This window comes from Cyprinodon tularosa, unplaced genomic scaffold, assembly GCF_016077235.1.
Source record: "Cyprinodon tularosa strain WSP-4 unplaced genomic scaffold, ASM1607723v1 ctg99, whole genome shotgun sequence".
Classification (NCBI taxonomy): domain Eukaryota; kingdom Metazoa; phylum Chordata; class Actinopteri; order Cyprinodontiformes; family Cyprinodontidae; genus Cyprinodon; species Cyprinodon tularosa.
In genome coordinates this window covers 915,270-942,500 of record NW_024039773.1, presented here as the reverse complement: position 1 = coordinate 942,500, position 27,231 = coordinate 915,270, and the positions used below count along the sequence as shown (strand labels likewise).

At 38.5% G+C, this 27,231-nt stretch overlaps 1 protein-coding gene across 1 annotated transcript in view; it reads right to left on the bottom strand.

Annotated features, from left to right (window-relative positions):
• LOC119777215 (probable phospholipid-transporting ATPase IIA) overlaps positions 1–27,231 on the bottom strand; it is an 83,396-nt gene that overhangs the window by 13,259 nt on the left and 42,906 nt on the right. Inside the window, exons 15-24 of the mRNA XM_038276024.1 lie at positions 26,496–26,657; positions 22,818–22,910; positions 22,653–22,736; positions 18,817–18,987; positions 16,478–16,576; positions 12,885–12,974; positions 12,473–12,617; positions 12,140–12,204; positions 3,830–3,985; positions 24–88 (exon numbers count right to left, since the gene is read on the bottom strand). Coding sequence (XP_038131952.1) covers positions 24–88; positions 3,830–3,985; positions 12,140–12,204; positions 12,473–12,617; positions 12,885–12,974; positions 16,478–16,576; positions 18,817–18,987; positions 22,653–22,736; positions 22,818–22,910; positions 26,496–26,657 — 1,130 coding nt within the window. The remainder of the gene's footprint in view (positions 1–23; positions 89–3,829; positions 3,986–12,139; positions 12,205–12,472; positions 12,618–12,884; positions 12,975–16,477; positions 16,577–18,816; positions 18,988–22,652; positions 22,737–22,817; positions 22,911–26,495; positions 26,658–27,231) is intronic.

The window sequence follows — 27,231 nt, the reverse complement described above, 5'->3', positions numbered from 1 at the left end:
CCCATTCTGAGCTTCTGCCTCACCCAATGATCAGAAACCCCTGGTAGAGCGGGACGGAGGCAAAGTAGAAAACGGAGGAGAAAACCGCCTGCAGAAACAGAGAAAAAAAGCAAGAAAAACATCAAGCTTTATTTTTAAGCCCTGAAAAGGCTTTTTAGGACACAAAAAAGATATTTATTGCAACAGATAACATTAAGATGTTGGCAGGGAACTACAGAGAACTAGTCAACAGAGACGGACTCCAGCCTCTAAGACGTGGAAGGTGAAAGACGAGTTGCAGCTACGTCTCTGGAGGTTGTTAATCTGAGGCATGTGGAGAAAATCCTCCTGGAAACCTCAGTCCATGCTGCAGTGAGTCATCGGTTGTCCCTCCAGATTGGGGGCTGAGGTCGGATTGGGACATGGGAATGCTGATGGGTGGGGTGGGGGGGTGTTGACTTGGAATGGCACCGCTGCCTTCGTCCTCTGAGTCATCGTCCACCCCACCTCTCCCTGTATGGCCGTGAGAAATGTCCCGTCTGTCTGTAGGTGTGCAGATGGTTTCTCTGCTCTATTTAAACATTTTCACCCAGACTTCACCGGCTTTTATTGAAACTTTATGTGACGAGCCAAAGTATACAGCAGCCGAAGAACTGGGAGGAAAATTACTTCTTACAATATTTACAACTAAAAACGGAAAAAGTAAGGTGTCGGTTTTCAATAATAGCAGCGGATATAAAGGGATTATTAATAAAGTAGCTTCTCCCGTCTGAGTTTGTCTGTTTTTTTCACCTAATACATCAAATTAAACCCCAAAAAGTAAAAAAAATAGCACCACTATTACCCCTTTCCCAAACACTTGGGCAGGGGTTGACGTTAAGGATTTTCACATTTCATTTGCCCAGAAACAATTTTTACTTGCCCAGTATAATGTTTGATAAATATAGTTCCTAATATTCATTTTTGTATATATATCAATGAAACATGTTTGTTTTTTAAATGTTTTTTTTTTGTAATTCAGTAAGTTTCCAGGTTCCTGGTGTGTATCTGCATGCGTCAGATAATGAACTCAAGCCTACATTACCGTGTTAACATGCTTTTTAATCCTTCCTGCACATTCTTTTCAAACTAAACTTTGCTTTAAACTGTTGTGTGCTTGGAAAAATATAAATTGTAATGTTAAAAATCTAAAAAAAAACTTGACAGGTTAAAAACTTACACTACTACTACTCACCAATTTGAAATGTTTAGCTCTATAACATTTAAATGCACCACTAGAATGTGTACAAAACAACAAAAATGGCGCCGGCAACGCTTGTCGGTCGTTTTAAGCGAATGCCAGTGATTTCAATGTAATTTTGAGGGATAAATGAATTTTTTTGCGATCACTGCACTTGCCCGGCGGGAAATGCAATGAAATTTGTACTCTCTCGACAATAAAAACTGCTTGCCCCGGGCGATCGGGCGATGGGTAACATCGAGCCCTGTTGGTAATAATGGGCTTTCAGTGACAGAGGGAACAGCTCACTGACGCGTGTATAACAGGGTCAAACGACTCGGTGAGCGACCCGCGTTAAAATCGCCTCGGCTCCGATCGGCATGCTGTGGGAACACCAGAGCCAGGTGGGGAGAAGGATTCAGACAGATTATAGCAGGGTTCCTACAGCATAAGGCGAGTTAAATTCAAGACTTTTTTAGACTTTTTAATGCCACCTGAAATAAAAATTTAAGACCAAATTCACAAGAAACACAAGAAAAACCTGCTTGCGACAACTTAACCCAAAGGTTTATTTTAACATAAACCACTGCACTAATGTTTCAGATTTTGAAAAGCTTCCCATACAGGCAGAAAGCTAAAAACACACAAATGACAGATATATTTTAACAATTATTTTTACTGAATTCACAAACTTTGTTTTAGCAGGGAACAAAACAAATCAGTTTTAAAGCCCCAACATAACCATTGCTAAGTCTTTTTTGCAGCTATTTTTCTTTGTATGGTTTTCTTAGTCTGTTTGATTTGGTGATAAGTGGAGGCGTTGCAGAGACAAGGGTGGAACTAAACTGAGAAATACCGGCTGTTTCTCTGTAACTCCATTTTGACGCTTTGTGTTTCGCGCTTCGCATGTGCGACTCCACTGCCTTAATTCCCATCGTTCTGAGCTTGAATGACTTCTTGCACAAAATCCACTGAGCCTCATGTATGTTCCCTGGTTTTAGTCATGGAGAAAACTCTTGGCTGGAGACAATTTTGGTTACATTTACACTTGCTCATATTTTCCAGACAAAAAGTTAATGGCGCATCTCCCAAATGTCCCGGCCGCAACAACGCTTTATCGGTTCCGCTATCGGGACGGAACCAATAATGGCGAGCAGTTATTTTTTTTAAAAAAAATAAAAAAAATGTGTCAATTTTAACGTTTTATTTAGATTACAAAAATAAATCGTAATAAAAATGATCCTATTTACGATGTTTTAAAAATTAAGACCAACGAAAGACTGATTTAAGACATTTTAATACCAATTAAGGCCTTAGTTTTATTTTGAAGAATTCAATGCCTTTTAAGACTTTTAAAGGACCCTGAATAGAGTGAAACAATAAATTACACTGACTATGCCCTGGCTTCCTTCCATTTGATCTCCATTGTTACTTTTCTGTTTTCTGTCGCACTGGTGACATCATCAACGCCAACCCAGGGTGATGGTCTAACCAGATATGCGCCACACAGCTGCCATGGGTTATGCTATGTTCAGAACATACGCAGCAGGAGCAGCAAAAACACGCGTGCTGCTTCACTTTTGATGCTTGTACAAGTTTAGTTCTGACGCGCGGCTGAAGCATCTTTGCTGCTCTAGCTGTGGGGTGGAAAAGAGAGTCTGATGTGCTTTGGGTGGAGCTACCCTATCCTTTCTTTGCCTGTAACAATGGCAGTTATATTTGCTGTGATCAGTGGGTAAAAGGTAGTTTTATTGTTTTTAAAGTAAGAAAGTCCACCTGGATTCTGTGCAGTCCATGTACCACCAAATTACCATCCTGCCTTCAAATATTATTTCGCTACTCAGACCCCCGTGGAATGGCGGCGCTCTGTCACTGAGTTTCAGAGGAGCGATCATAGCGCTCTGCATCAGCAGCGCTGTGTCTGACTCCCTGCCAGCTCCCAGATCAGCTTCTCTGATTGGTTGATGTGGCGCGTCGAGCAGCAAAGGTTAAATTTTTCCAACTCCAGCCGCTGCTGCTTCTGAAGCGCATCAGATACTCAGAAGCTCGTGAGGTGCCGCTTCTGCACTGGAAAAAATCTAAATCCAGATAAGTCATTTTTTTAATAAGTGTATTTGTTCTTGGATTGAGGAGGTAAAAAATACATTTTGCCAATGGAAGAAGATAATTTACATTTAAACTTAGAAAACACAATTGCATTGTCTTATTTCAAGTGCATATTATCTAATGATCTTATTTTAAGAGTAAAAATACTCATTCCATTGCAAACTATTTCATTTACCTCCTCAAATTAAGGGTAAATACACTTAATTTAAGAATTTTTTTGCTTATTTCTTTATCGTTTTTCCAGTGTGCTGCTCAAAACGTGCTGCAGGACATTTTGCTGCGCCTTGATGCGCGTCAACCAGTGACTTCTCCATGTAAACTAGCCGCTTCCTGCTGCCTCTGCAGCGGGCGCTCTGAACGTAGCTTTTTTTTTTGCCAATGGGAAGGGAACCAAATGGCGACTGTTAGCGGTCCGATCCAACTTTAAAAAACACGGTTTATTTTCAGTGGGAAAGAAGTTTTTAAGAGGCTTTTTTAAGGCGCTTTGGTTCCTGAAATGGCTGAAAATGTTTCAGTTGGCTCCACCTGCATGGTGCTGATGCACAGGCTCCTATGGATGACAAACTGGCTGAGGGCGGCTGATCTTTTGTAGCTGTTCCGACCGTGCACCATGAGGAGACGACCCAGATGTTTGAACTGAGTTACAGAGAAGTCGGCGGCCAGAGAGGCTTGCTTTCCTTCCTGGAGAAGAAAAAAAAAAAGGAACAGAGGACAGTCAGGATATGCGACAAACATCGAATAAAAAACTATATCAAATGTTTTTCAGCTGATAGGAAACACAAACATCTGGATACAAACCAAATCATGTATTTAACATCACAGATGCAAAAGTTATAGAAAGGCAATATTAGTGGATCTCTTTGCTTCATGGTCACATTATGGTCATCCTGATCTACTAATAATTAAATCTGACTAATGGTGTTTTCACAATAAAACCCACCCTGTTGATAAGCTGCTGGAGAATGACGGGAAAAAAGCAGCATGTTAGGAAATACTCAAAGAGCAGTTTTATGCAAAACATACAAAATAGTCTCCACGCACATTTTGAATGTTTTATAAAGGCAGACTTAGGCCCCGTCCACACGAAGTCAAAACGAACACGAAACGCTAATATTTTCCAGAACGTTCGTCGTAAAGACGGAGATGTTAAATAAATGTGATCGTCCACACGAATGCTTGAAAACGCTGCAAAATGTATGCCAGGCCTGTAAGTGGCGCTGTGGTGCCAAAGCAAAAATAGGTGACGAAATGTTGGACATGCGCACTAATATTTATACATGGTTGCCCTGCGGGTCCATTTTCGTGGTTCAGTCAAATTCAGGTGATGAACTATGTCGTCCATATTGCTCTGTTCTTCCTGGAGATATTCCAGAAGAAGAAGATTCTGTTGTAAGCCCGACAGCAGGGTGAGTAGCATGAGCAGCAACCATTCAACACAGTAAGGCGCCATTGTTGTTGTGATACTGTGTCGCGCATGCGTGTTTAGAGGCGACGCTATGACGCATGCGTGTAAGAAAAAAAATGCGGTTAGAGCTTAAAGATGGAAACGCGAAAACGCCGTTTCAAAATCTTCCCACTCTGAAGGCTGAATAAAAAAAAGATCGTTTACAGACCCCCGAAACGCCGGCTTCGTGTGGATGAGAGGCTGGTTTGGTGAAAAATTTGTGCGTTTAGGCCAGGGTTTGACTTCGTGTGGACGGGGCCTTAATACTCTGAGGCCCTGCTGTCCTACATCACTGCTTTCATGTAGGGCTGCAACAAATGATTATTTTGCTAATCGATTAATAAATGAAGAGCCAAAGGTTCCTTAAAGAAGAAAAATAATTAAACAAGGTGGAAATAAAGCTTTTCCATTGGAGGAGTTCTGGATAGAGCATATTGACAGATGAAAACTTGCAATTGCAATGTCTTATTTCAAGTGCATATTATCTAATGATCTTATTTTAAGAGTAAAAATACTCATTCCATTGCAAACTATTTCATTTACCTCCTCAAATTAAGGGTAAATACACTTAATTTAAGAATTTTTTTGCTTATTTCTTTATCGTTTTTCCAGTGTGCTGCTCAAAACGTGCTGCAGGACATTTTGCTGCGCCTTGATGCGCGTCAACCAGTGATTGAAATGCAAAATGTTTACATATATTTTCTTTCAATGTTGGTATAAATAATGCTGTAACGAATAATGGCTTACTAAATTAATTGACGATTACTTCAATAATCAATTAATCACAATTAATTGTTTTAGCTTTGCTTCCGTTTTGTCCATTTGTGGGAGGAACCAACCTGAGGAAGTAAATGTTATCCTTGTCCTACTTCCAGCAGCTCGTTTCATTCTACCTGTATTATATTTAGTTCAATCTCTAACGTTCTGCTCTCTCTACTTTTTCTCATAGTAGCTTCATCTGGTCTGTTCCTGTTTGGCTGTGACTCCATCCTGGAGAGAAATATATCAGCTATGCTGCTGCCATCAACACCTTCGTTTATAGATGTTTGAGATCTGTTTTTCAGTGTACAGGTGCTGGTCATAAAATTAGAATATCATGAAAAAGTGGATTGATTTCAGTAATTCCATTTAAAAAGTGAAACTTGTATATTATATTCATACATTACATACAAACTCATATATTTCAGATGTTTATTTTGTTTAATTTTGATGATTACAAATGACAACAAATGAAAATCTCAAATTCATCATATCAGAAAATTAGAATATTGTGAAAAGGTTCAAAATTGATGGCCCCTGGTGCCACACTCTAATCAGCTAATTAACTCAAACCACCTGCAAAAGCCTTTAAATGGTCTTTCAGTCTAGTTCTATAGGCTACACAATCATGGGGAAGACTGCTGACTTGACAGTTGTCCAAAAGACGACCATCGACACCTTGCACAAGGAGGGCAAGACACAAAAGGTCATCGCTAAAGAGGCTGGCTGTTCACAGAGCTCAGTGTCCAAGCACATTAATAGAGAGGCGAAGGGAAGGAAAAGATGTGGTCGAAAAAAGTGTACAAGCAAGAGAGATAACCGCACCCTGGAGAGGATTGTGAAACAAAACCCATTCAAAAATGTGGGGGAGATTCACAAAGAGTGGACTGCAGCTGGAGTGAGTGCTTCAAGAACCACCACACACAGACGTATGAAAGACATGGGTTTCTGCTGTCGCATTCCTTGTGTCAAGCCACTCTTGAACCACAGACAGCGTCAGAAGCGTCTTGCCTGGGCTAAAGAGAAACAGGACTGGACTGCTGGTGAGTGGTCCAAAGTCATGTTCTCTGATGAAAGTAAATTTTGCATTTCCTTTGGAAATCAAGGTCCCAGAGTCTGGAGGAAAAGAAGAGAGGCACTTCATCCACGTTGCTTGAAGTCCAGTGTAAAGTTTCCACAGTCAGTGATGGTTTGGGGTGCCATGTCATCTGCTGGTGTTGGTCCATTGTGTTTTCTGAGGTCCAGGGTCAACGCAGCCACATACCAGGAAGTTTTAGAGCACTTCATGCTTCCTGCAGCTGACCAACTTTTTGGAGATGCAGATTTCATTTTCCAACAGGACTTGGCACCTGCACACTGTGCCAAAGCTACCAGTACCTGGTTGAAGGACCATGGTATCCCTGTTCTTAATTGGCCAGCAAACTCTCCTGACCTTAACCCCATAGAAAATCTATGGGGTATTGTGAAGAAGAAGATGCAATACACCAGACCCAACAATTCAGAAGAGCTAAAAGCCACTATTAGAGCAACCTGGGCTATCATAACACCTGAGCAGTGCCACAGACTGATCGACTCCATGCCACGCCGCATTGCTGCAGTAATACAGGCCAAAGGAGGCCCAACTAAATACTGAGTGCTGTACATGCTCATACTTTTCATGTTCATACTTTTCAGTTGGCCAACATTTCTATAAATCCTTTGTTTTTATTGGTCTTCAGTAATATTCTAATTTTCTGATATGATGAATTTGAGATTTTCATTTGTTGTCATTTGTAATCATCAAAATTAAACAAAATAAACATCTGAAATATATGAGTTTGTATGTAATGTATGAATATAATATACAAGTTTCACTTTTTAAATGGAATTACTGAAATCAATCTACTTTTTCATGATATTCTAATTTTATGACCAGCACCTGTAGTCCTGTTTCTCTGACTGTGACTAACTGGATGTACTCTTTTCATCCCCTGAGCTCGTCTGCCTGGCTGTATCTTTCCAGGACAGGGGCCGCCGTGGAGCTGCTTGACACGTTCCTTTCTGTATCTCTGCTTCTGTCTCCTTGAACCCCAGTCGGCCTCAGCAGATGGCCGCTCACACTGAGCCTGGTTCTGCTGGAGGTTGCTTTCTGTTAAAAGGGAGTTTTTCCTCTCCACTGTCGCTACAAGCATGTTTGGTGTGAAGGATTGCCTTCGAGTTAATGATTCGGTGCAATCAGCTGGTTTTCCTTAGATAGAAAACTGTGAATCAGTCTGACTGGAGGATCTGGTTGAACTATAAAGGGCCTTGAGATGACTTCTGTTGTGAATTGGTGCTACATAAATTACCTGAATTGAATTGCTTAATATAGAAAATGACTAATAAAATACAGATGATCACAGAGCCATCATATTTTGCCGGACTGATCTGAGAATGCTCAACGATGACATTCAGAAAAACAATATAATGGAAAGACTTTCCAACACATCATTGGTTTCTCTCTGGGTACTCCGGCTTCCTCCCACAGTGCAAAAACATGACTGTTAGGTTAATTGGCTTCTGTAAATTCTCCTTAGGTGTGAGTGTGAATGATTGTTTGTCGTGTTTGTCTCTGTGTTGCCCTGCGATGGACTGGCGACCTGTCCAGGGTGGACCCCGCTTCTCGCCCAACTTGAGAAAATTAAATATACAATGAGAGGATGTAAAGACATTTTTTTTCCAAAAATGGCAGTGTTTTCTTTCTTATTTTTTAAATTTGGAGCTTCTACCTAATTAAATACACTCACCGGCCACTTTATTAGGTACCCCATGCTAGTAACGGGTTGGACCCCCTTTTGCCTTCAGAACTGCCTCAATTCTTCGTGGCATAGATTCTAGGGCTGCAACTAACGATTATTTTAAAAATCGATGAATCGGACGATTATTTTTTCGATTAATCGATGAATCGGACAAAAAATATTTTTTATATTAACCTCTTTATTCCAAAATAAACATTTTAGACAGAACAAACAAGCACACAAGTACAGGTTGCTCGTTAACTGTACTGGTGCAATATGAAAAATAAATGTTTGTGTTAAAACTACGCAAACTTACATGAGAAATGTAGCTGCACATCCACAAAATATAGGCTACTTTGTTTCATAAAGCGCAAAAAAAGACATTTTTGTTTTAAAAGCCCCTAAGGGGTTCAAACAATAGGCCCCCCCATTTCAACAAATTAGTTTTTTTAGACTAGAAGAGTTCTGCCTTTTAAGACAGGAAAGTATAGCAGTTAAAGTTTCTACTTGAGAAAATACTGAATCATAGAGATAAAAATAGCCCTGTGGTTCAAATTATAAATTGTATTTGGAATAAAAATGAGAGAACTAGGGGTGCTAAAACACACATCCTCCAAAGACAGATATTTACATGGGAATGTGGCAGATAATTAATTGACATATTACTGATCTTGCTGGATTTTATTCTGCTTTACTTCCATAAATTGCAGGATCTTCTTTACTTTAATTTTGCCAGAAGATTTAAACTTTAAAAGCCTTGCCCTCATAATTTGCAAGTTAATTTATTTATAAAGAAAATATAAACGCTGCTTAAGCTAATTCAAATGAAATTAAAGGTAAAATAAGTAGCCAACCTTATCCCTGTCTGTAACCTACTAACACGGTAAGGAAAGCATCAGATGAGCTACCTGAGAAACTAACGTTACGTTTCCCCACTTTAAAACCAAACAAACATGGTGCTTCCGTGCCATGTTAATTTCTTTTGAAAAAAGTTGCATGTTATCACTTTTTTCGCTTTACAAAGCGCAGGCTATTTTAATTATTGTGATCAATTTGCGCCGTCAATCCCGGTGCATGCGCGCTTCATTTGCAGTCTGGACGCTGAGGCTGACTGCAGCGCTGAGAGGGACTCCTGCGGGAAAACGCGGTTGGGGTGGGGGAGGCGCCCCACGGCAGAGTAGGAACGATACATGCTTTCACGTAAGAGTCTCCAAAAGCCGCCAGTGACACCGAAAAAAGTCGCCAGATTTGTCGCTAGTACGCTTTTTAAAAAAATAGTCGCTGGAGGGGTCTGAAAAGTCGCTGAGTTGGCAACACTGCACCTGCGGCGCTGACTCGCTCTGCCTTTTTTTTTTTTTCTTCCTCTTTCAGTCAAGAGGCAGTGATGACGGCGCGGCGGATGACGCAATAATCGCGCGACACAACTAATCGATGATGAAATTCGTTGCCAACGCTTTTAAAAGTCGATTTTTATCGATTTTATCGATTCGTTGTTGCAGCCCTAATAGATTCAACAAGGTGCTGGAAGCATTCCTCAGGGAGTTTGGTCCATATTGACATGATGGCATCACCCCTTGCTCACACTGGCTCCGGTGCAGTTACCGAGCCGACGGAGACCGCAACTCCCGCACACCCCCTCTCACACCTTCCTTTTGACTACGGTGCGGCTCTGCGGCTCCGGCAACAGGTCCGGAGATTTAACAGAAGTTCACTTGAGTTCACGTAACTTCACGCGATAACACGGCCCAAATAAAGGATTTTTGCGAGAGCTTGTTGCGGAGGGCTCCGGCACGCCGCAAGGATAGCTTTCTTGCGGAATTTTCTGCAGCGCCAGAGTGTCTCGGTAACCGCAGCCAGACAGCTCAGCAGCCGGTGAGAGAGGTTTACGTCTTTTTAATGATTTGGAATCACTGCGGCGCCGCACCCACCGCACCGCAACGGTAAGACCGGAGTCGGTGTGAGCCTGGGGTCACACAGTTGCCGCAGATTTGTCGGCTGCACATCCATGATGCGAATCTCCCGTTCCACCACATCCCAAAGATGCTCTATTGGATTGAGATCTGGTGACTGTGGAGGCCATTTGAGTACAGTGAACTCATTGTCATGTTCAAGAAACCAGTCTGAGATGATTCCAGCTTTATGACATGGCGCATTATCCTGCTGAAAGTAGCCATCAGAAGTTGGGTACATTGTGGTCATAAAGGGATGGACATGGTCAGCAACAATACTCAGGTAGGCTGTGGCGTTGCAATGATGCTCAATTGGTACCAAGGGGCCCAAAGAGTGCCAAGAAAATATTCCCCACACTATGACACCACCACCACCAGCCTGAACCGTTGATACAAGGCAGGATGGATCCATGCTTTCATGTTGTAGACGCCAAATTCTGACCCTACCATCCGAATGTTGCAGCAGAAATCGAGACTCATCAGACCAGGCAACGTTTTTCCAATCTTCTATTGTCCAATTTCGATGAGCTTGTGCAAATTGTAGCCTCAGTTTCCTGTTCTTAGCTGAAAGGAGTGGCACCCGGTGTGGTCTTCTGCTGCTGTAGCCCATCTGCCTCAAAGTTCGACGTACTGTGCGTTCAGAGATGCTCTTCTGCCCACCTTGGTTGTAACGGGTGGTTATTTGAGTCACTGTTGCCCTTCTATCAGCTCGAACCAGTCTGGCCATTCTCCTCTGACCTCTGGCATCAACAAGGCATTTCCGCCCACAGAACTGCCGCTCACTGGATGTTTTTTCTTTTTCGGACCATTCTCTGTAAACCCTAGAGATGGTTGTGCGTGAAAATCCCAGTAGATCAGCAGTTTCTGAAATACTCAGACCAGCCCTTCTGGCACCAACAATCATGCCACGTTCAAAGTCACTCAAATCACCTTTCTTCCCCATACTGATGCTCGGTTTGAACTGCAGGAGATTGTCTTGACCATGTCTACATGCCTAAATGCACTGAGTTGCCGCCATGTGATTGGCTGCTTAGAAATTAAGTGTTAACGAGCAGTTGGACAGGTGTACCTAATAAAGTGGCCGGTGAGTGTATGTGTGCCTGTTGCTGTATTTTGCTGATGTTTTTTTTCTTTCTATTATTATTAATTTTATTTTTTGCTGAACATGCTGGGCTGAGACGGGGTGGGAATGGGGTGTTTTGTTCTCTCCTTTATTGTTCTTGTTTTGTTTTTGTTGTTTGTATATGTTGTAGGTGTGACTATTTCAACAATTGTACTTGTGTGTATATATTAGAAGTTATACCTGCATAAGTATACGTTTATCCACAAAAATAAAAAGCAAACTGTATTCCTTATTGTGATTATCTTATCATTTGCTTCAATAAAAACAATTTGAAAAAAAAATAATAAAATCTTTTGATTAAGTAGTTTCATTCTGTTTATGTTTTGTTTTTATCAAATTTCTGCTTATAAAATGTGTACTTTGGTCACAACAATACAGAACAGCTGCTATTTGAAAATAGTGTATTTTGTTTGTCTTTTTTATTATGTAGAGAGAGAAAAGAAAAGATAAACTGAATTTGGTAGATAAATAAATTAATCAGATCAACCATGTCGCCCAGTGGTGTTGGATTCAGTGCAAAACAATCAGAAACACAAGTTCTGCTCAGATTTCCATCCGCAGTGGAAGCAGGGTCATGATCAACTACACTCTGGAAGAGGCGGGCAGCTCAGAGACTCCCTAAAACACAAAAAAACTTCCTGTCATCTCTGCTTCCTCCCTCCGCCTCGGACAATAGATTCCTCGTAAAGGGAATCGTCCGTGCGCCGTTTCTCTCTGGACGAGGGAGATATCTTTACAGGAAGTAGAAAGCATAATATCTGTAGCTTGCGTTGATGTGAAGCTACGAGATGGACAGAGTCTTACTTTTCCCTCCACTCCCACGCCACAGTCGGCTTCCTGGATCATGCTGACATCGTTTCCTCCGTCCCCTGGGAGAGAACAAAAGCCACAGAGGTGTCAGAACTCGCATCACTCACCAGGACCGACTGCTTGGACACCATCTACGCTCCACCCCCCTCCATTTTAACTCAAGACTGCTAGGCAACATCAACAGGAGAGAGATCTGCTGGTTGCAGCAGTTTGTGGTGGAGACTTATGGACTTGATGTAGACGTTGATGGTTAAAAAACAAAAAAAGTTTCCTTTAGGTTTTATTTTTTTTAGATCAAACCAAAGCCATGCGATCTTTAATACTCACCGACTGCGCAGGTGAGTTTGCCCGTGCGCTCCTGCAGCAGTCGGACTATCTGTGCTTTCTGGGTGGGGGTGCATCGGCAGCAAACCACAGCAGGACACTGACATGCAAGCTCCATGAACTCATACTCGTAATATTTCAGACAGACCTGCCGAGAAAGAAAAAAAAGAGGCAGAGATGAAGACAGGTGAGGACTTCAGTCCACCACATTTAACTGATTTTAGCTGTGGCACCCAAAGCTACAGTTAGAAACTCCAGCTGCGGTTTAGAAAGTGTCTATAACCACGGATGCCACATCCAGAAAAAGGCTAGAGTGGATGCCATATTATCGTGCATCGCACTGCAAACATGTCACAGTTTCATAAAGACAGATAAGTCGGTGGGATGTGGATCAGACACGCAAGAGCGAACCCACCTCGAGCGAGTCCCCTGATATCACCAAAGCGCAGTCATGCTTTCGCCTGAAAGCGTTGAGCTCCAGGTGGGCTTCCCCTCGCGTTGTCACCTGTGGCAAAACACCCACATTTATAAATGAACCAATATGTCAGAAAGGCACATACATAGGAGGAAGCATATAGAGATGATTATCAGTGAGCCTTTGTGTGCCTGCTGCTTATCACATGACTGCTTTCACTCCTGCTGCTGTGTCTAAACGCTGGAAAGACAAAAGAATCAACCTCACTGCAACTAATTCAATATAAGCAGCTTGATTTTCCCTTTAAATAAGTTTTCTTTCAAGCGGGAAAAACTATTTGTCAATGAAACAAGTAAAAGAATGTTTAAAATAAGAGATAAAAAATTATCATCTTATAAAATGATCTAATTTTAGCAGATCGTCTAATTTACCTGCTCACATTCGGGTTTTTTACCTAAAAAAGTTGAAATCCCAAGTAATTTTTTCTAAAATAAGTGCATTTTTTTCTTTTATCAAGGAGGTAAGTGAGACACTTTGCCAACAGAACAAGACAATTTACATTTAAAATAAGAAAAAGCAATTGCATTGTCTTATCTAAGGTACATATTATCTAATTATAGTATTTTATCAGTAAAAAAACTAATTCAATTGGCAAATCATCTAATTTAACTGCTCAAATTAAGGCTAAATACAAATTTTTACTTATTTCTAGATCGTTTTTGCAGCGTGTTGCAGCCTACCTGACACAGGTTAGGATATAAATGCTATTCTGTGATCTGAACATTTTAAAGCAACAATCAAAGAGAGCGCTTTGCACATCTATATAACCTGACATCTGAGTAGAAGAAAAAGGATTAAAATTACTAAAAGACTGCAGTAGTCATTTTGATCCGTATTCCCCTAAGCAGTGTAGTGGGAAATAAATCAATTATTCACTCCAGTTAAATAAACAGGGAGATCGATTCTGCACTTTATTTTATTTTATCTTTTCAAATAGTTCATCATACGGTAATCAGCCCTGTTCTGATCTGGGCAGCGTTCGTTCCCCCTAACTTAGAATAATGTAAAGTAGCCAGAGTTATAAATTACTTTGGTTAAACAGAAACATGTTATGAATAAACCTTGAGAATGAATCTGGCTTGTTATGGAAAGAAGGATGTCTTGTATACAAACACCCCCCACTCAGGCAGGTGAAACAGACTGGGTGAAAACTTTTATAGCGAACAAATAGCATAAAATCTACGGAAGAGGATTAGGGCCACTGAAAAAAAAAAGTTAACTGATTTTTAAATTTTATTTCAGTTTACTATGGGAATATTAGAATCCTGACTTTAATCTCAGAATTCTGACTTTTTTCTGAGAATTCTGACTTTAATCTCAGAATTCTGACTGAATTGCGCATTAAGCCATAGCCATGTATGCTTTAGAGACTAGCTCTCTTGTTTTAATGACCTTCTGCTCCTCCATTAATGAGGGGACCCCTCGGGAACGTAAAAAGTTGCCTAATTCCGTCATTTTCCACCAATGTGTCACTGGCCCTCCCAAACAACTCACATCTTTGTCAGTGAAGCTGAGTGCTCCACATCTCTTCCTTCATGGTGCCCATTTACATTAAGATCCACAATTCTGAGATTAAAGTCAGAATGCTGAGATTAAAGTCAGAATCCTGAGAATCAAGTCAGAATCCCGAGATTAAAGTCAGAATCCTCAGATTAAAGTCAGAATTCTGAGATTAAAGTCAGAATCCTGAGATTAAATTCAAAATTCTGAGATTAAATTCAAAATTCTGAGATTAAAGTCAGAATCCTGAGAAAAAAGTCAGAATCCTGAGATTAAAGTCAGAATCCTGAGATTAAAGTCAGAATCCTGAGATTAAAGTCTAAATTCTGAGATTAAAGTCAAAATTCAGAGATTAAAGTCAGAATTCAGAGAAAAAAAGTCAGAATTCTGAGATTAAAGTCAGAATCCTGAGTCAGAATCATGAAATTAAATTCAAAATTCTGAGATTAAAGTCAGAATTCTGAGAAAAAAGTCAGAATCCTGAGATTAAAGTCAGAATCCTGAGATTAAAGTCAGAATCCTGAGATTAAAGTCAGAATTCTGAGATTAAATTCAAAATTCTGAGATTAAATTCAAAATTCTGAGATTAAATTCAAAATTCTGAGATTAAAGTCAGAATTCAGAGAAAAAAAGTCAGAATTCTGAGATTAAAGTCAGAATTCTGAGAAAAAAGTCAGAATTCTGAGATTAAAGTCAGAATTCTGAGAAAAAAAGTCAGAATTCTGAGATAAAAGTCAGAATTCTGAGATTAAAGTCAGAGTTTTGAGAAAAAAGTCAGAATTCTGAGATTAAAGTCAGAATTTTGAGATTAAAGTCAGAATTCTGAAAAAAAAAAATCAGAATCCTGAGATTAAATTCAGAATTCTGAGAAAAAAAGTCAGAATTCTGAGATTAAAGTCAGAATTCTGAAAAAAAAAATCAGAATCCTGAGATTAAAGTCAGAATTCTGAGAAAAAAGTCAGAATTCTGAGATTAAAGTCAGAATTTTGAGATTAAAGTCAGAATTCTGAAAAAAAAAAAATCAGAATCCTGAGATTAAATTCAGAATTCTGAGAAAAAAAGTCAGAATTCTGACTTTTTTCCCCATAGTAAACTGAAATAAAATTTAAAAATCAGCTAACTTTTTTTTTCCAGTGGCCCTAATACTCTTCCGTATAAATCAGAATATGAAATAAGAGAAATCAATATTTTCTGACTACAGCAGCTGTCAGGTAATATAGAGGTGCAAAGTGCTCTGTTCGATTGTCAATGTTTATATTAAAAGATGTCTATATAACATATCTTCTTCCAATCTTAGATCGAATTGATGCAAGTTGGACGGTGTGCAGGGGTTCATTAGTAAAAGCAATAATATAACATAATAAAGTGAAGGTTGCAGCTGAATCAGTTTGTAATTTCCTTGCAGATAAAACAAATAAAAATTCCTCAAAACAACTTCAAATATAAACGCCTCCAAAAATTCAGCGCAGAGGAGGCCTGGTGTTAATCTGTCAGCAAAAGCCGAGCTCTGGTATGAATATCCTTCAACTGCTGACTATTCATACGTCAATCCAGGCCAGGGTGTCGGTGGCCACCAGGAAGCTAATCCAGATGTATGTGCTATGGGTCCAGTCAGCACCCCCTTCCCCCCCATCCAGCCTCCATCGGGACTGAGGTTTTCAAGCTGTGCCAACCATTGTTATGTTATTCTCTTCCAGTAACCACATTTGTACGCAAACTGTAACCTTCCTACATGGCAGGCGCTCCTTCTGCTCTGGCACGGCTCCAGAGGGGAAGGGGGGGGGGGCTAATCAAAGCCCCGAAGCCTGCAAAACAAATTAGGAAGTGAGCCCTTTGCATGTTCCCTCTGGGAGTGGTCCAGCTGGTTTCTTCTTTCTGTGACAGAGGTTTTCAGATGCTTACACTGGTGGTGGTGGGGGGGTGATTTATGCAGCTGTGGATGCTGGCCCAGGCTCCACAGATCACCGCCCTGGGCTCTACAACCACCAGCTAATGTCAGAGCCGTGTTGGAGAACGACTCCACATGCACCTACTTGTCTGAAGATGTGGATGTCCTGGCTGCGGGTGATCAAGTGGGCGTTCTTAGCCGTGCACGTGGCCGTTTCCAGTTTGTCTCCGGTCAGCATCCAAACCTGCAAAGAACCGAGAGGAAACGGTTCAAAGGGAACGCAAAAGCACATCCAGTAATGATCTCTGATGAGATGAGAGGAAAATAATGGACACAAAGCAAAAAATTCTAATCCAAATAAGTCATTTTTTCTTAAAATAAGTGCATTTGTTCTTGAACTGAGGAGGAAAGTGAGACACTTTGCCAATTGAGCAATATTATTTACATTTAAAATAAGAAAAAACAGCTGCATTGTCTTATTTTAAGTGCATAATATCTAAATATCTTATTTTAAGAGTAGATATTCCCATTCCACTGGCAGATCATCTTATTTACCTGCTCAAATTAAGAGTTAAAACACTTAATTTATTTATTAGATTGTTTTTGCAGTGTACTTCATGGGAGACGACAGCCTGTAGATTTAACTCTACTGCAACAATAAGTTAAAGTTGCTAAACAAAACAAATGAGACAATATTTTCAATCAAATATTTTGATTTGAAGTATTTTTTTTTACTATGGAGTGAATTTAGTTCCATTATTATTAAGAAAAAAATTTGAAACAAATGTTTTTTCCAAGTAAAATTTTCCAAGTTAAACAGATTTTTTCGAATATCCTTATTTTCTAAATGGGTTTCAGAGATCTAATTCTTTCCACTTCTGGGGTCGGGTTTTCCTGTACAGTGAGGAGTGAAGAAGCATTTCTATTGGTCTGCTGGACGCTAGCAACAACATTTTCATTGGTCAACAGCGAGCGTTTGCGTTGGAGTGAAGAAAATATGATCTGGAAAAAAAACGCTGTTCGCAAAAATCAATTTGAAGAACAGAAATTTAAAAAACAATTCTGCTAAAAAAATATTCAAACTTTCATTTGACAAATAATAAAATATAAAATTCGCACACAAAAAAAATACAACAAAAAACCCCAAAACTAAACTTTGAAAAATCTATGAAAATCTGTTTGGAAAAAAAATAATTCTGAGGTTAAAACATTTTTTTAAGTATTATTTGGGGATTTCCTATTTCTATTTAGACTTTTGGATGGCAACAATACGTTAAAGTTGCTAAACAAAACAAGTGAGACAATATTTTTCAATCAAATATTTTGATTTTGAAATATTTTTTTTAACTATGGAGTGAATTTTGTTCCATTATTATTATTGCAGGCAGACAAAAACATTTTTGTCTAAACAATTTTTTTCAAGTAAAATTTTTCACAGTTTTAGGAATATCCTTATTTTCTAAATGCGTTTCACAGATCTAATTCTGTCCACTTCTGGGGTCGGGTTTTCCTGTACAGTCAGGAGTGAAGAAGAATTTCTATTGGTCTGCTGGACGTTAGCAACATTTTCATTGGTCAACGGCGAGCGTTTGCGTTGGAGTGAAGAAAATGTGATCTGAAAAATAAAAGGCTGTTTGCAAAATCTATTTGAAGAACAGAAATTCAAAAAACAATTCTGCTAAAAAAAAAAAAAATTAAAACTTTAATTTGACAAATAATAAAATATAAAATTTGCACACAAAAAAAATACAACAAAAAAAACCAAAATAAACTTTGAAAAATCTATGAAAATTATTTTGGAAAAAAATTATATTTTTTGTTTAAGTACTTTTTGGGGATTTCCTATTTCTATTTAGACTTTTGGATGGCAACAATAAGTTAAAGTTGCTAAACAAAAGAAATGAGACAATATTTTCAATCAAATATTTTGATTTTGAAGTATTTTTTTTAGCTATGGGGTAAATTTTGTTCCATTATTATTATTGCAGGCAGAAAAAAACATTTTTGTTTAAACAATTTTTTTTCAAAGTAAAATTTTTCAAACAGATTTTTTCGAATATCCTTATTTTCTAGATGCATTTCAGAGATGTGATCTGAAAAAAAAAAAGGCTGTTCGCAAAATCTATTGGAAGAACAGAAATTTAAAAAACAATTCTGCTAAAAAAAAATTTGTAAAACTTTAATTTGACAAATAAAATATGAAAATATAATATTTGGGAAAAAACTAAACTTTAAAAAATCTATGAAAATCTGTTTGAAAAAAAAAATTTATTCTGAGGTTAAATCATTTTTTAAAGTATTATTTTGGAATATCCTATTTTTATTTAGATTTTTGGATGGTAAATTTTAAATTCAAACTTCTTTGAGATGGATAGAAATAAAACGATCCAAAGGGAACGTTCCTTTAATACTATAGAAAGCATTCGTTATCATCCGGTTTCTAGTAAGTTCTGCATTTTGTTTCCACTATAAAGGCCCACCCACCCTGATGCCTGCATTGCGGAGGATCTCCAGAGTTGGTCTGACATCGGTCTGGAGCTGGTCCTCCACCCCCGTCAGACACAACAGCTCCATCTCCATCTCCAGGCTCTCGATCACCGTGGCCACTTTCAGGGAGCGGTCATGAACGCTGAGTTTGGCCTGGACGTACCGCGCCTGGGGAGCAGCACAAACAATGGAGCCACGGCACGTGGGAGGATACAGAAAAATAAATACAGTGATTCACTGGAAGAGAATCAGACGGTAGAAAACGAGGAAACGTCAAGTCTGGCTGCGAGGATAAGAAATGTGAAGCAGGTAAAACATCAGCAAGACAAAAAAAACCTAGAATGATCACATTAATAATAATCAAATACTGCAAAACAGGGGCTCCCAAAGTGGGGGTGAGGGGCTCAAAGTCACAAGAAGTCAAGTAGATGAGCTTCACAACGTTGTGATGTGATCCCAGAGGCATGTGGAGGGCCGAAATGATAAACATAGGTACAATAAAACAAGCAGATGAAATATTAAATGCAAACTAAAATTTTAAATACAGCATAAAATAAAAAAATGTCAGATTAAATAAATAAAATATTTAAAAAATAATTATATAATTTCATCTTATTTTAAAAACAAAACAATCCTTTAGATGGAAATCATAATAAATTTTGACATTTTCATCTCCTCAATTTGAGAAACACATCCACACAGCAACAGGCGACACCCGATGCAAGGGTCTATGTTAAAATAAGTAAACATTTCTTAAAATAGTAAATATTCCCTGAATTTATCAGATAAATAAGACGATTAGACAGCAGGTAAGTATTTCTGCCCTTAAAGGAAGATGACTCGATCCTTTTTTACTTGAGATAAAAAAAACTGATTTTACTTATTTTAAACGTAAATCCTCTGATTTAAAAACTGTCACAAGACTTACCTGCAATGTGAAATATATTTTTTTAATTAATTTAATCAATAGTACAGAAAAAAAGAAAAAAAATCTGATTTATTACCTACTGTGCGGTAACTTATCATCTAACATGAAGATTGAACTCAGGATGTTAATATTGGTTCTTCCTGTTAAAAGGGAGTTTTTCCTCTCCACTGTCGCTACGAGCATGCTTAGTGTGAGGGATTGCTGAAGAGTCAATGAGTCGATGCAATCAACTGGTTTTTCTTAAATAGAAAACTTTGAATCAATCTGACTGGATGATCTGGTTGAACTGTAAAGTGCCTTGAGATGACGTGTTGTGAATTGGCGCTATAGAAATAAACTGAATGGAAAACTGAATTGTATCATTTATGACACTCCATGGCTTCCGTAGAATAATTACATCCTCACCGGTGAGGCATCCGATCTATGGAGTGAATTTTGTTCCATTATTGTTTCAGGCAAATAATGCTTTTGAAAATGGAAATAAAATATATATATATGTATCTTTTGAGAAATTAAACCTTTGAACTAACATGTTTTTAGAGCAACTTTTTTCTTTTCCTAGAGTATAATATTTCAATTGGATATCATTTTTTTTATTATAAAGCACAAACCAAAATAATATATTTTTTTTAAGTATTTTTTTTTTTTATTGTCATTACACTTTCACAAGTACAGCGCACCGAAATTCATTCTCTGCATTTAACCCATCCTCTTGGAGAGCAGTGGGCTGCCATGGTGTGGCGCCCGGGGAGCAGTGTGGGGTTAAGGGTCTTGCTCAGGAACCCAGAGTATCAGTCTGTGAGAGTGGGGCTCGAACTCACAACCTCAGGATTCCAAGCTCTATGCCCCAAACCAGGGGTCGGCAACCTGCGGCTCTTTAGCTCCCCCTTGTGGCTCCCTGGAGCTTTGTCAAAAATTTATGAAAATCGATTTTTTTGTTGTTGTTTTAATATGGTGTGCAGGTTGCAAACAAAAATTTATGTTTTCCAATGCTTTAAACATTTGTATTATAACTAAATGTAAAAAATAATTTCCGTCAAAGCCATAGAGATCAGTGATCATAACTTGGAACCAGCGTGGCCCGTTGCCAGGCAAACAAAGCTGCAGGTGTGTCTCGGAATATGAATCCCAAAGGGAAAAAAAGGAAGACAGCTGATGAGAAAAGAGGATTCAAATAGGCCGACTCATTTGCTTTCATTATCAATGCTGAACGATTGCCTGCATTTTCGCTTTGTAAAGAGAGGGTGTCAAAAAAAAGAGAAAAATTTAGAAAGGCATTTCTAGGGAAGGTTAAATCTGCAGCCCACCACCAAGCTGGGAGGGAGAGAAAAAGTGCGATTGCAGGATAAATTAGAGGAATGCAAAGATAGATTTAAGAAGTGGATTGCATTTCCAAACTCCACTACTGCTGCTAGTTTTGTTGCAAGGATGGAAAACCGTCCACAGATCAAACAGGCAGCGCTCTGATGCAGGTATCTGAACTTTCTTCCATTTTTTCCCCAAATCCTAAAAATATCAATCAGACCAAGGAACGATGGCGACGGAGGATGTGGGATTTCGGGGTAAGAGAGCACAGCTCTGTCACTTCCTGCTTGGTTCCTCATGACTCAATAAACTCCTCCCAACAGAAACACGTCCACCATAGAGAGATTTCTTTATTATGTTTCTATAATTTCATCATTGCAAGAAAACTTAAAGCGTGCAGTGAAGGTGGTGAAGCGGTGCGCGATGGGAGCGTTCACTTTCTTCGTCACCTCAGGCTACTATGTGACATTTGCTTCAGGATAAACATTTAATCATGAATGCCTATTATATATTTAAGCCCATATAGTCCTTTTCTATAGTGGGATAAAACACTTAGAGCCCGTGTTGCTATACGAGGCTTAAATAAGACTTTTACATTTTTGCGGCTCCAGACAGATTTTTTTTTTTTTTTTTTGGTCCAATATGGCTCTTTGTGCAGTTTGGGTTGCCAACCCCTGCCCTAAACACTAGTCGTCCACTCCCCCTGCTGAAATGTATTCCAATGAATGTATACTCCAGAGCAGAAATGAAGGAGTGTACAGCGTCCTTGCTGTGTCCTAAAGTTGAAAAATATCCAGGAATAATGTTAAGCAAATAACCTCTGTAATCCCTAACTCACCACTAGATGGCAGTAAATCTTATACACTGAGCTTTAAATCAAACATTTGAAATATTAAACCTTTTCTCTCTGATATATTTCATTTCCATACTACTGAAAGTGTCCTTTCTTTTGTTGTAGGGAATGTGTGCCACCTAAACCCATCTCTCTGTCACACACCAGAAATAAATATATTTTTTTATTTGCTTTCACACACTGTTGACAACTGTTGTGGCTCCGGCGTCCCACTCTCACCCAGACATGATCAATCGGTTGACGCCCATCTTCAGCTCTGGGGCATCTCAAGTGAGATAAAGCAAAAACAATCTGAGTATGACTCACACAGGAACACAAACTCTGTGTGTGACTCAGGCGGTGACTCACTGCGGCCCACCAGATCTGCTCACTCAATTATACGCTTCAGAAATGCGCCTGGAGCGAACGACTGCAGGGGGAGGCGGCCCGGCCGGGTCCGGTGCAGCCCTGACGATGAGAGGGGCCTTGTGTACGCTGCGTGTGGGAGGATGGGGAAGACGGGGCTTCATGGGAGGTCAAAGGTTAGCCCGATTACCAAGTAACACTCTTTGACATTTTAGAAATTTTATTTGCCGGGTCGAGGCATCAATCAGAATCTGTCTGCTGATGTAACCGGAACATTGAAGATATCCATACCGACTTGGGTCGGACTGATCCTTCTTCTTTATGGAGATAATAACCACAACACCCCCCCTCAGGCTCTGCCTTCCTGTGGTTTAATCTTTAATCTTATAAGTGGTTGATTACCTCAAAATCCTGATACTGTTCCTCACTCAGCGACTTCTTGGAGACCACAAGGACCCTCAGGCCTTCCCTGGCCATGTTTCCACACTAAGAAACAGAACGCAGAGTGGGTAACAGAGGCTCTCAGGGGGAAACGGGGGGGAAAAAACGCAACAGAGAGGCGTTTACCTCCTCTTCCAGCCAGTCGTTGTATTGGACGATGCCCGCCATCACCACATCAGCACCCTTCATGTAGAAAGTTATCTCTCCTGTCGATTCGTCCTGAAAAACAGACATTAGAGAAACTTGACTTTTTCACACATTTTCCTCAGCAACATGAGCTCTGTGACTCTGCGTTGCCTAGAAACCTATTTGGTAACTGTAATAGATTTAATGTCACATTTGTAAGGAAACCAAGTCAAGTTAACAGCTCTCAGGCTTCCTGTGTGAGATAGTGGCCAACAAAAACGATGTTAGTCACCGGAGTGAGTCACAGGCCAGGAGGTGAAGTTTTTCTCAGACAAAATACTTCGGTTTTTTTTTTTTTTTTTTTTGTTTTTCGGTCCAAACAACAGCCGCAATACGCTTCGATGACAAAGCAAGTTCACACATGGACAAAAAAATTGTTGGCAATTGTTTTAATAAAAGAAAAACTCTCAAAGTTAAGAAATAATGAATCTGAGAAAAGTTTAAAAAAATAAAGATTCTCTGAAAATGAACAAATGAAGGGAGACTTTTTGACAGCCCTTCAGGGGGAAGCTGGAGTGGACAGACATCTTGCTGCCTGGACCATCAACTACCTAACTGACCGCCCTCATTTATTTCTACACTGCAAAAAATCTAAATCTAAATAAGTCATTTTTTCTTGCAATAAGTGCATTTTTTCTTGAATTGAGGAGGTAATTGAGACACCTTGCCAATGGAACAAGACAATTTACATTTAAAATAAGAAAACACAAATGCATTGTCTTATTTCAAGTGAAAATTATCTAATTATCTTATTTTAAGACTAAAATTACTCATTCCATTGGCAAATTATCTTATTTACCTACTCAAATGAATGGTAAATACACTTAATTTAAGACATTTTTTTCTTATTTTTAGATGGTTTTTGCTGTGTATGCTTAGTGATGTAAATAATACTCATTTATGAAAGTAGTTTTGTTTATTTTCCAAGAGCAGTGCACTGCAAAAACGACCTTAGACTAAGTCAACATTTCTTAAATGAAGTGTATTTATTCCTAATTTTGGGTAGGAAAAAAAGATAATCTGCCAATGTAATGAGTACATTTACACTTTAAAAAGGATAATTAGATTAATTAGATAATACACACTTAAAATAAGACAATGCAGTTGTTTTTTTTCCCTTATTTTAAATGTAAATTGTCTTGGTCCATTGGCAAAGCTTCACACTTACCTCCTCAATTCAAGAAAAAATGCACTTATTTTATGAAAAAAATTACTTATTTGAATTTTAATTTTTTCAGTGTATTTATGACTGTGGGGCTCTGAGTGCTGCGGCATGCCGCCATAAGAAAGACTGCAAAGACTGAGAAGTTTTTTTTTATCATCACAGAGACACAAGACTTCCAGTTAAAACAATGGCAATCCTCTACTCTCTAGCCACAGCTCCTCTATTTTTACATCTTCAGGAGCCGCTCAGGATCAATATACATCTAATTATGAGAAAAAGTATAGCATAAAGCATGAAAATAAAATATAGAGATGCTGATTCTGTCTTTGTGCAGGAAGTCTTATTATCTCCATAATACGGAAGAGGATTAGGGCCACTGGGGAAAAAAAATAATGTTTTTTTATTTCAGTTTAACATAGGAAAAAAGTCAGAATTCTGACTTTAATCTCAGAATTCCGACTTTAATCTCAGAATTCCGACTTTAATCTCAGAATTCCGACTTTGATCTCAGAATTCTGACTTTTTTCTCAGAATTCTGACTTTTTTCTCAGAATTCTGTCTTTTATTGTCGGAATTCAGTCAGAATTCTCAGAAAAAAGTCAGAATTCTGAGATTAAAGTCAGAATTCCGTGAAAAAAGTCAGAATTCTGAGATTAAAGTCAGAATTCCGTGAAAAAAGTCAGAATTCTGACTTTTTTCCCATACTAAACTGAAATAAAATTTAAAAATCAGTTAACTTTTTTTTTTTTCCCCCACTGGCCCTAATCTTCTTCCGTACCATAAAGTATCAGCTATTAAGTTTAAAAAACTTTTTTTTTAAAGTGACTCTAAAATGCACATCAATGCTAACTTAACTTTGCTGTAAACATTTTCCTCAAACTGAACCATCAGAGGACAGAAAATGCTGATGTAGGGGCGGGCTCTTTAGCTAGCTCAGTTGGGCAAATCTGAAATCTGATTGGTTGAAGAAAACGTTCCTCACTAATATTGTTAAGGCAACATTAGTCGCACTGTTGATTCTGAAAGCTCTGGGCAGATTTGATCGACATAGCAACACAGAGAGGCTGAAATCTGATTGGACAAAAAACACAGAGATTTGTGGGCACTAAGGTTTTCTGTGTGTATTTAATTAATTTTACAATTAATTAATTAATTTTTAATTATTTTACATGAATTGTATTTCTTAACCATAATGTTTTTTTTATGTAATTGGTATTGTAATTTTTACTTGTGATTTTATACTTGTGTTTATTTTTAAAGTTTAGGCTATGAATGTAGGTTAGTTATCTTGATTAATTTTAGGCCGGCACTAACAGCCCACCACTGCTGCAATGCCCTGATCAACCGATAAAGAAAATCCTTTACTTTGTACAAATTTAGATGATTACTTAGGTTACAGAGCAAGTAATAAAATCTGTAAACGATTAAAAAACTTTACATGTCGTTTTTATAATTTAAAAGCTTAATTTAGAACCAGAAAAATTTAGCATAAATGATTCTAAACATTTCAAGACGACTCAGACAAAATCTTTAGTAGTTTTGCTTTATTTATATTTGTTTATTAGTTGATGAACAGCTATGTTTCTACATACCTTTGGATTGTTCTTTGCCACTTTGAGTCAAAATGAATATTATTAAATACAGTGGATTTATTCATTATATATATATTTATATTAGTTAACCAGTGAAAATACTTGAGATTTTTCTATAACTGTGATTTTATTCATAAATAACCCTTCATAGGGCACTCTTTGAGGTACTTTGAAAAAATTCAAGCCAATAGTTTTATTGGAATCCAGGATGAGACCTTATTACCTTTGTAACATTAAAAAAATATGGATATTTGGATGGCAACAACTGTCAGTGTAAATGTCAGTGTAATAACAAGAAACGCCAACTTGCCCAAATATATAGGAAAAATAATAAAAATTCTTCTATAAGAAATTCATGAAAAACCCTTTTTTTGGTACGGCATTTTTAGTTTATAAACCTAAATATGATTGTTAACTAGGCTTATATACTTTTTAACTTTACTTTTTAACTTTTCAATTAGCTTTTTACCTTTTTTTTTTTACTTGTTATCTTATTTGCAGTAGGTAATATATCATTCAAGGGCTCATCTAATTGGTCAAATGCCAAAATCAGATGTACAGCCATGTAGCAGTATCTTTGCTGAATGGGTGAATATAGATCTGGTGCTTCTAGACCTCACTGAGAGTCGGGGGGGATTCTATTTGTTAGGGGTATGCAAGTGATCAAAAACACTAACTTGCCTGATAAAGATTTTAGGAACTCATGACAGATTTTTGTTTCTGTTAAAGAACAAAACCTTGTTTTTTTTTACTCTTAAATACCTAAAAACCATCATATTTTTTTAGAACACATCATAAAGCAACATGAAGCACAGCTATATCTTGAGAAGGAAACAATATCATCATCGTGTCGACACTCACTCGCACTATAATCCCCATCCTTTTGCTCTCGTAGGTGAAGGGGAATATCTGCAGAATGGTGAAGTTCAGGATTTGGCCAGTAGGGGTCCTCAGCTGCATGGAGGATTGGTCTCTTCCCACCAGAGTCAGCCCCACGCTCTCTGTCCACTGCACCAGTGACACCTATCAACACCATGGGGGAAAAGCTTTAGAAGCAATAAAACATGAGACTGTTTGTAATCATTTTGTTCCCTAGAGTTTTAAGAAAACAAAACAGAAATTAGATCAAAATGTGACCCCAACTTTTTTTTTTTTAAATCCTCAATATAAAACATTTATCTCAATATAAAGTTCCTTTTCCTAAGTTTAATGAATAGCAGTTAAATCCACGTTTAGAGACGGGATTAAAAGCATTAAAAGCATAAAGCTTTCAATCAATAATGAAAGCATTTTCAGGACTTATTGATTGATAAACAAGGATGTCCATTTATGAAGAGAAAATGTTTTCTTTGCTTTCTGAAGGACGTTGGCAGGAAAAGGGGGTCGAGTCAGATGACGCATCTCCTTCATGGTCGGCGGGACGAGCGACTGAGGAGCCAAACAGAGACGGAAGAAGGAAGGCCGGCAGGTCTTCTCCTTATCAGGTAACAAAAACAACTAAACAGCAGACTACAGTTCAAAAATGACTTTTAATATAAATATAGGTCATGTAGTCTGACGAGGGGCCTTCTGATGTCAGTGGCTCTGACTAATAAAC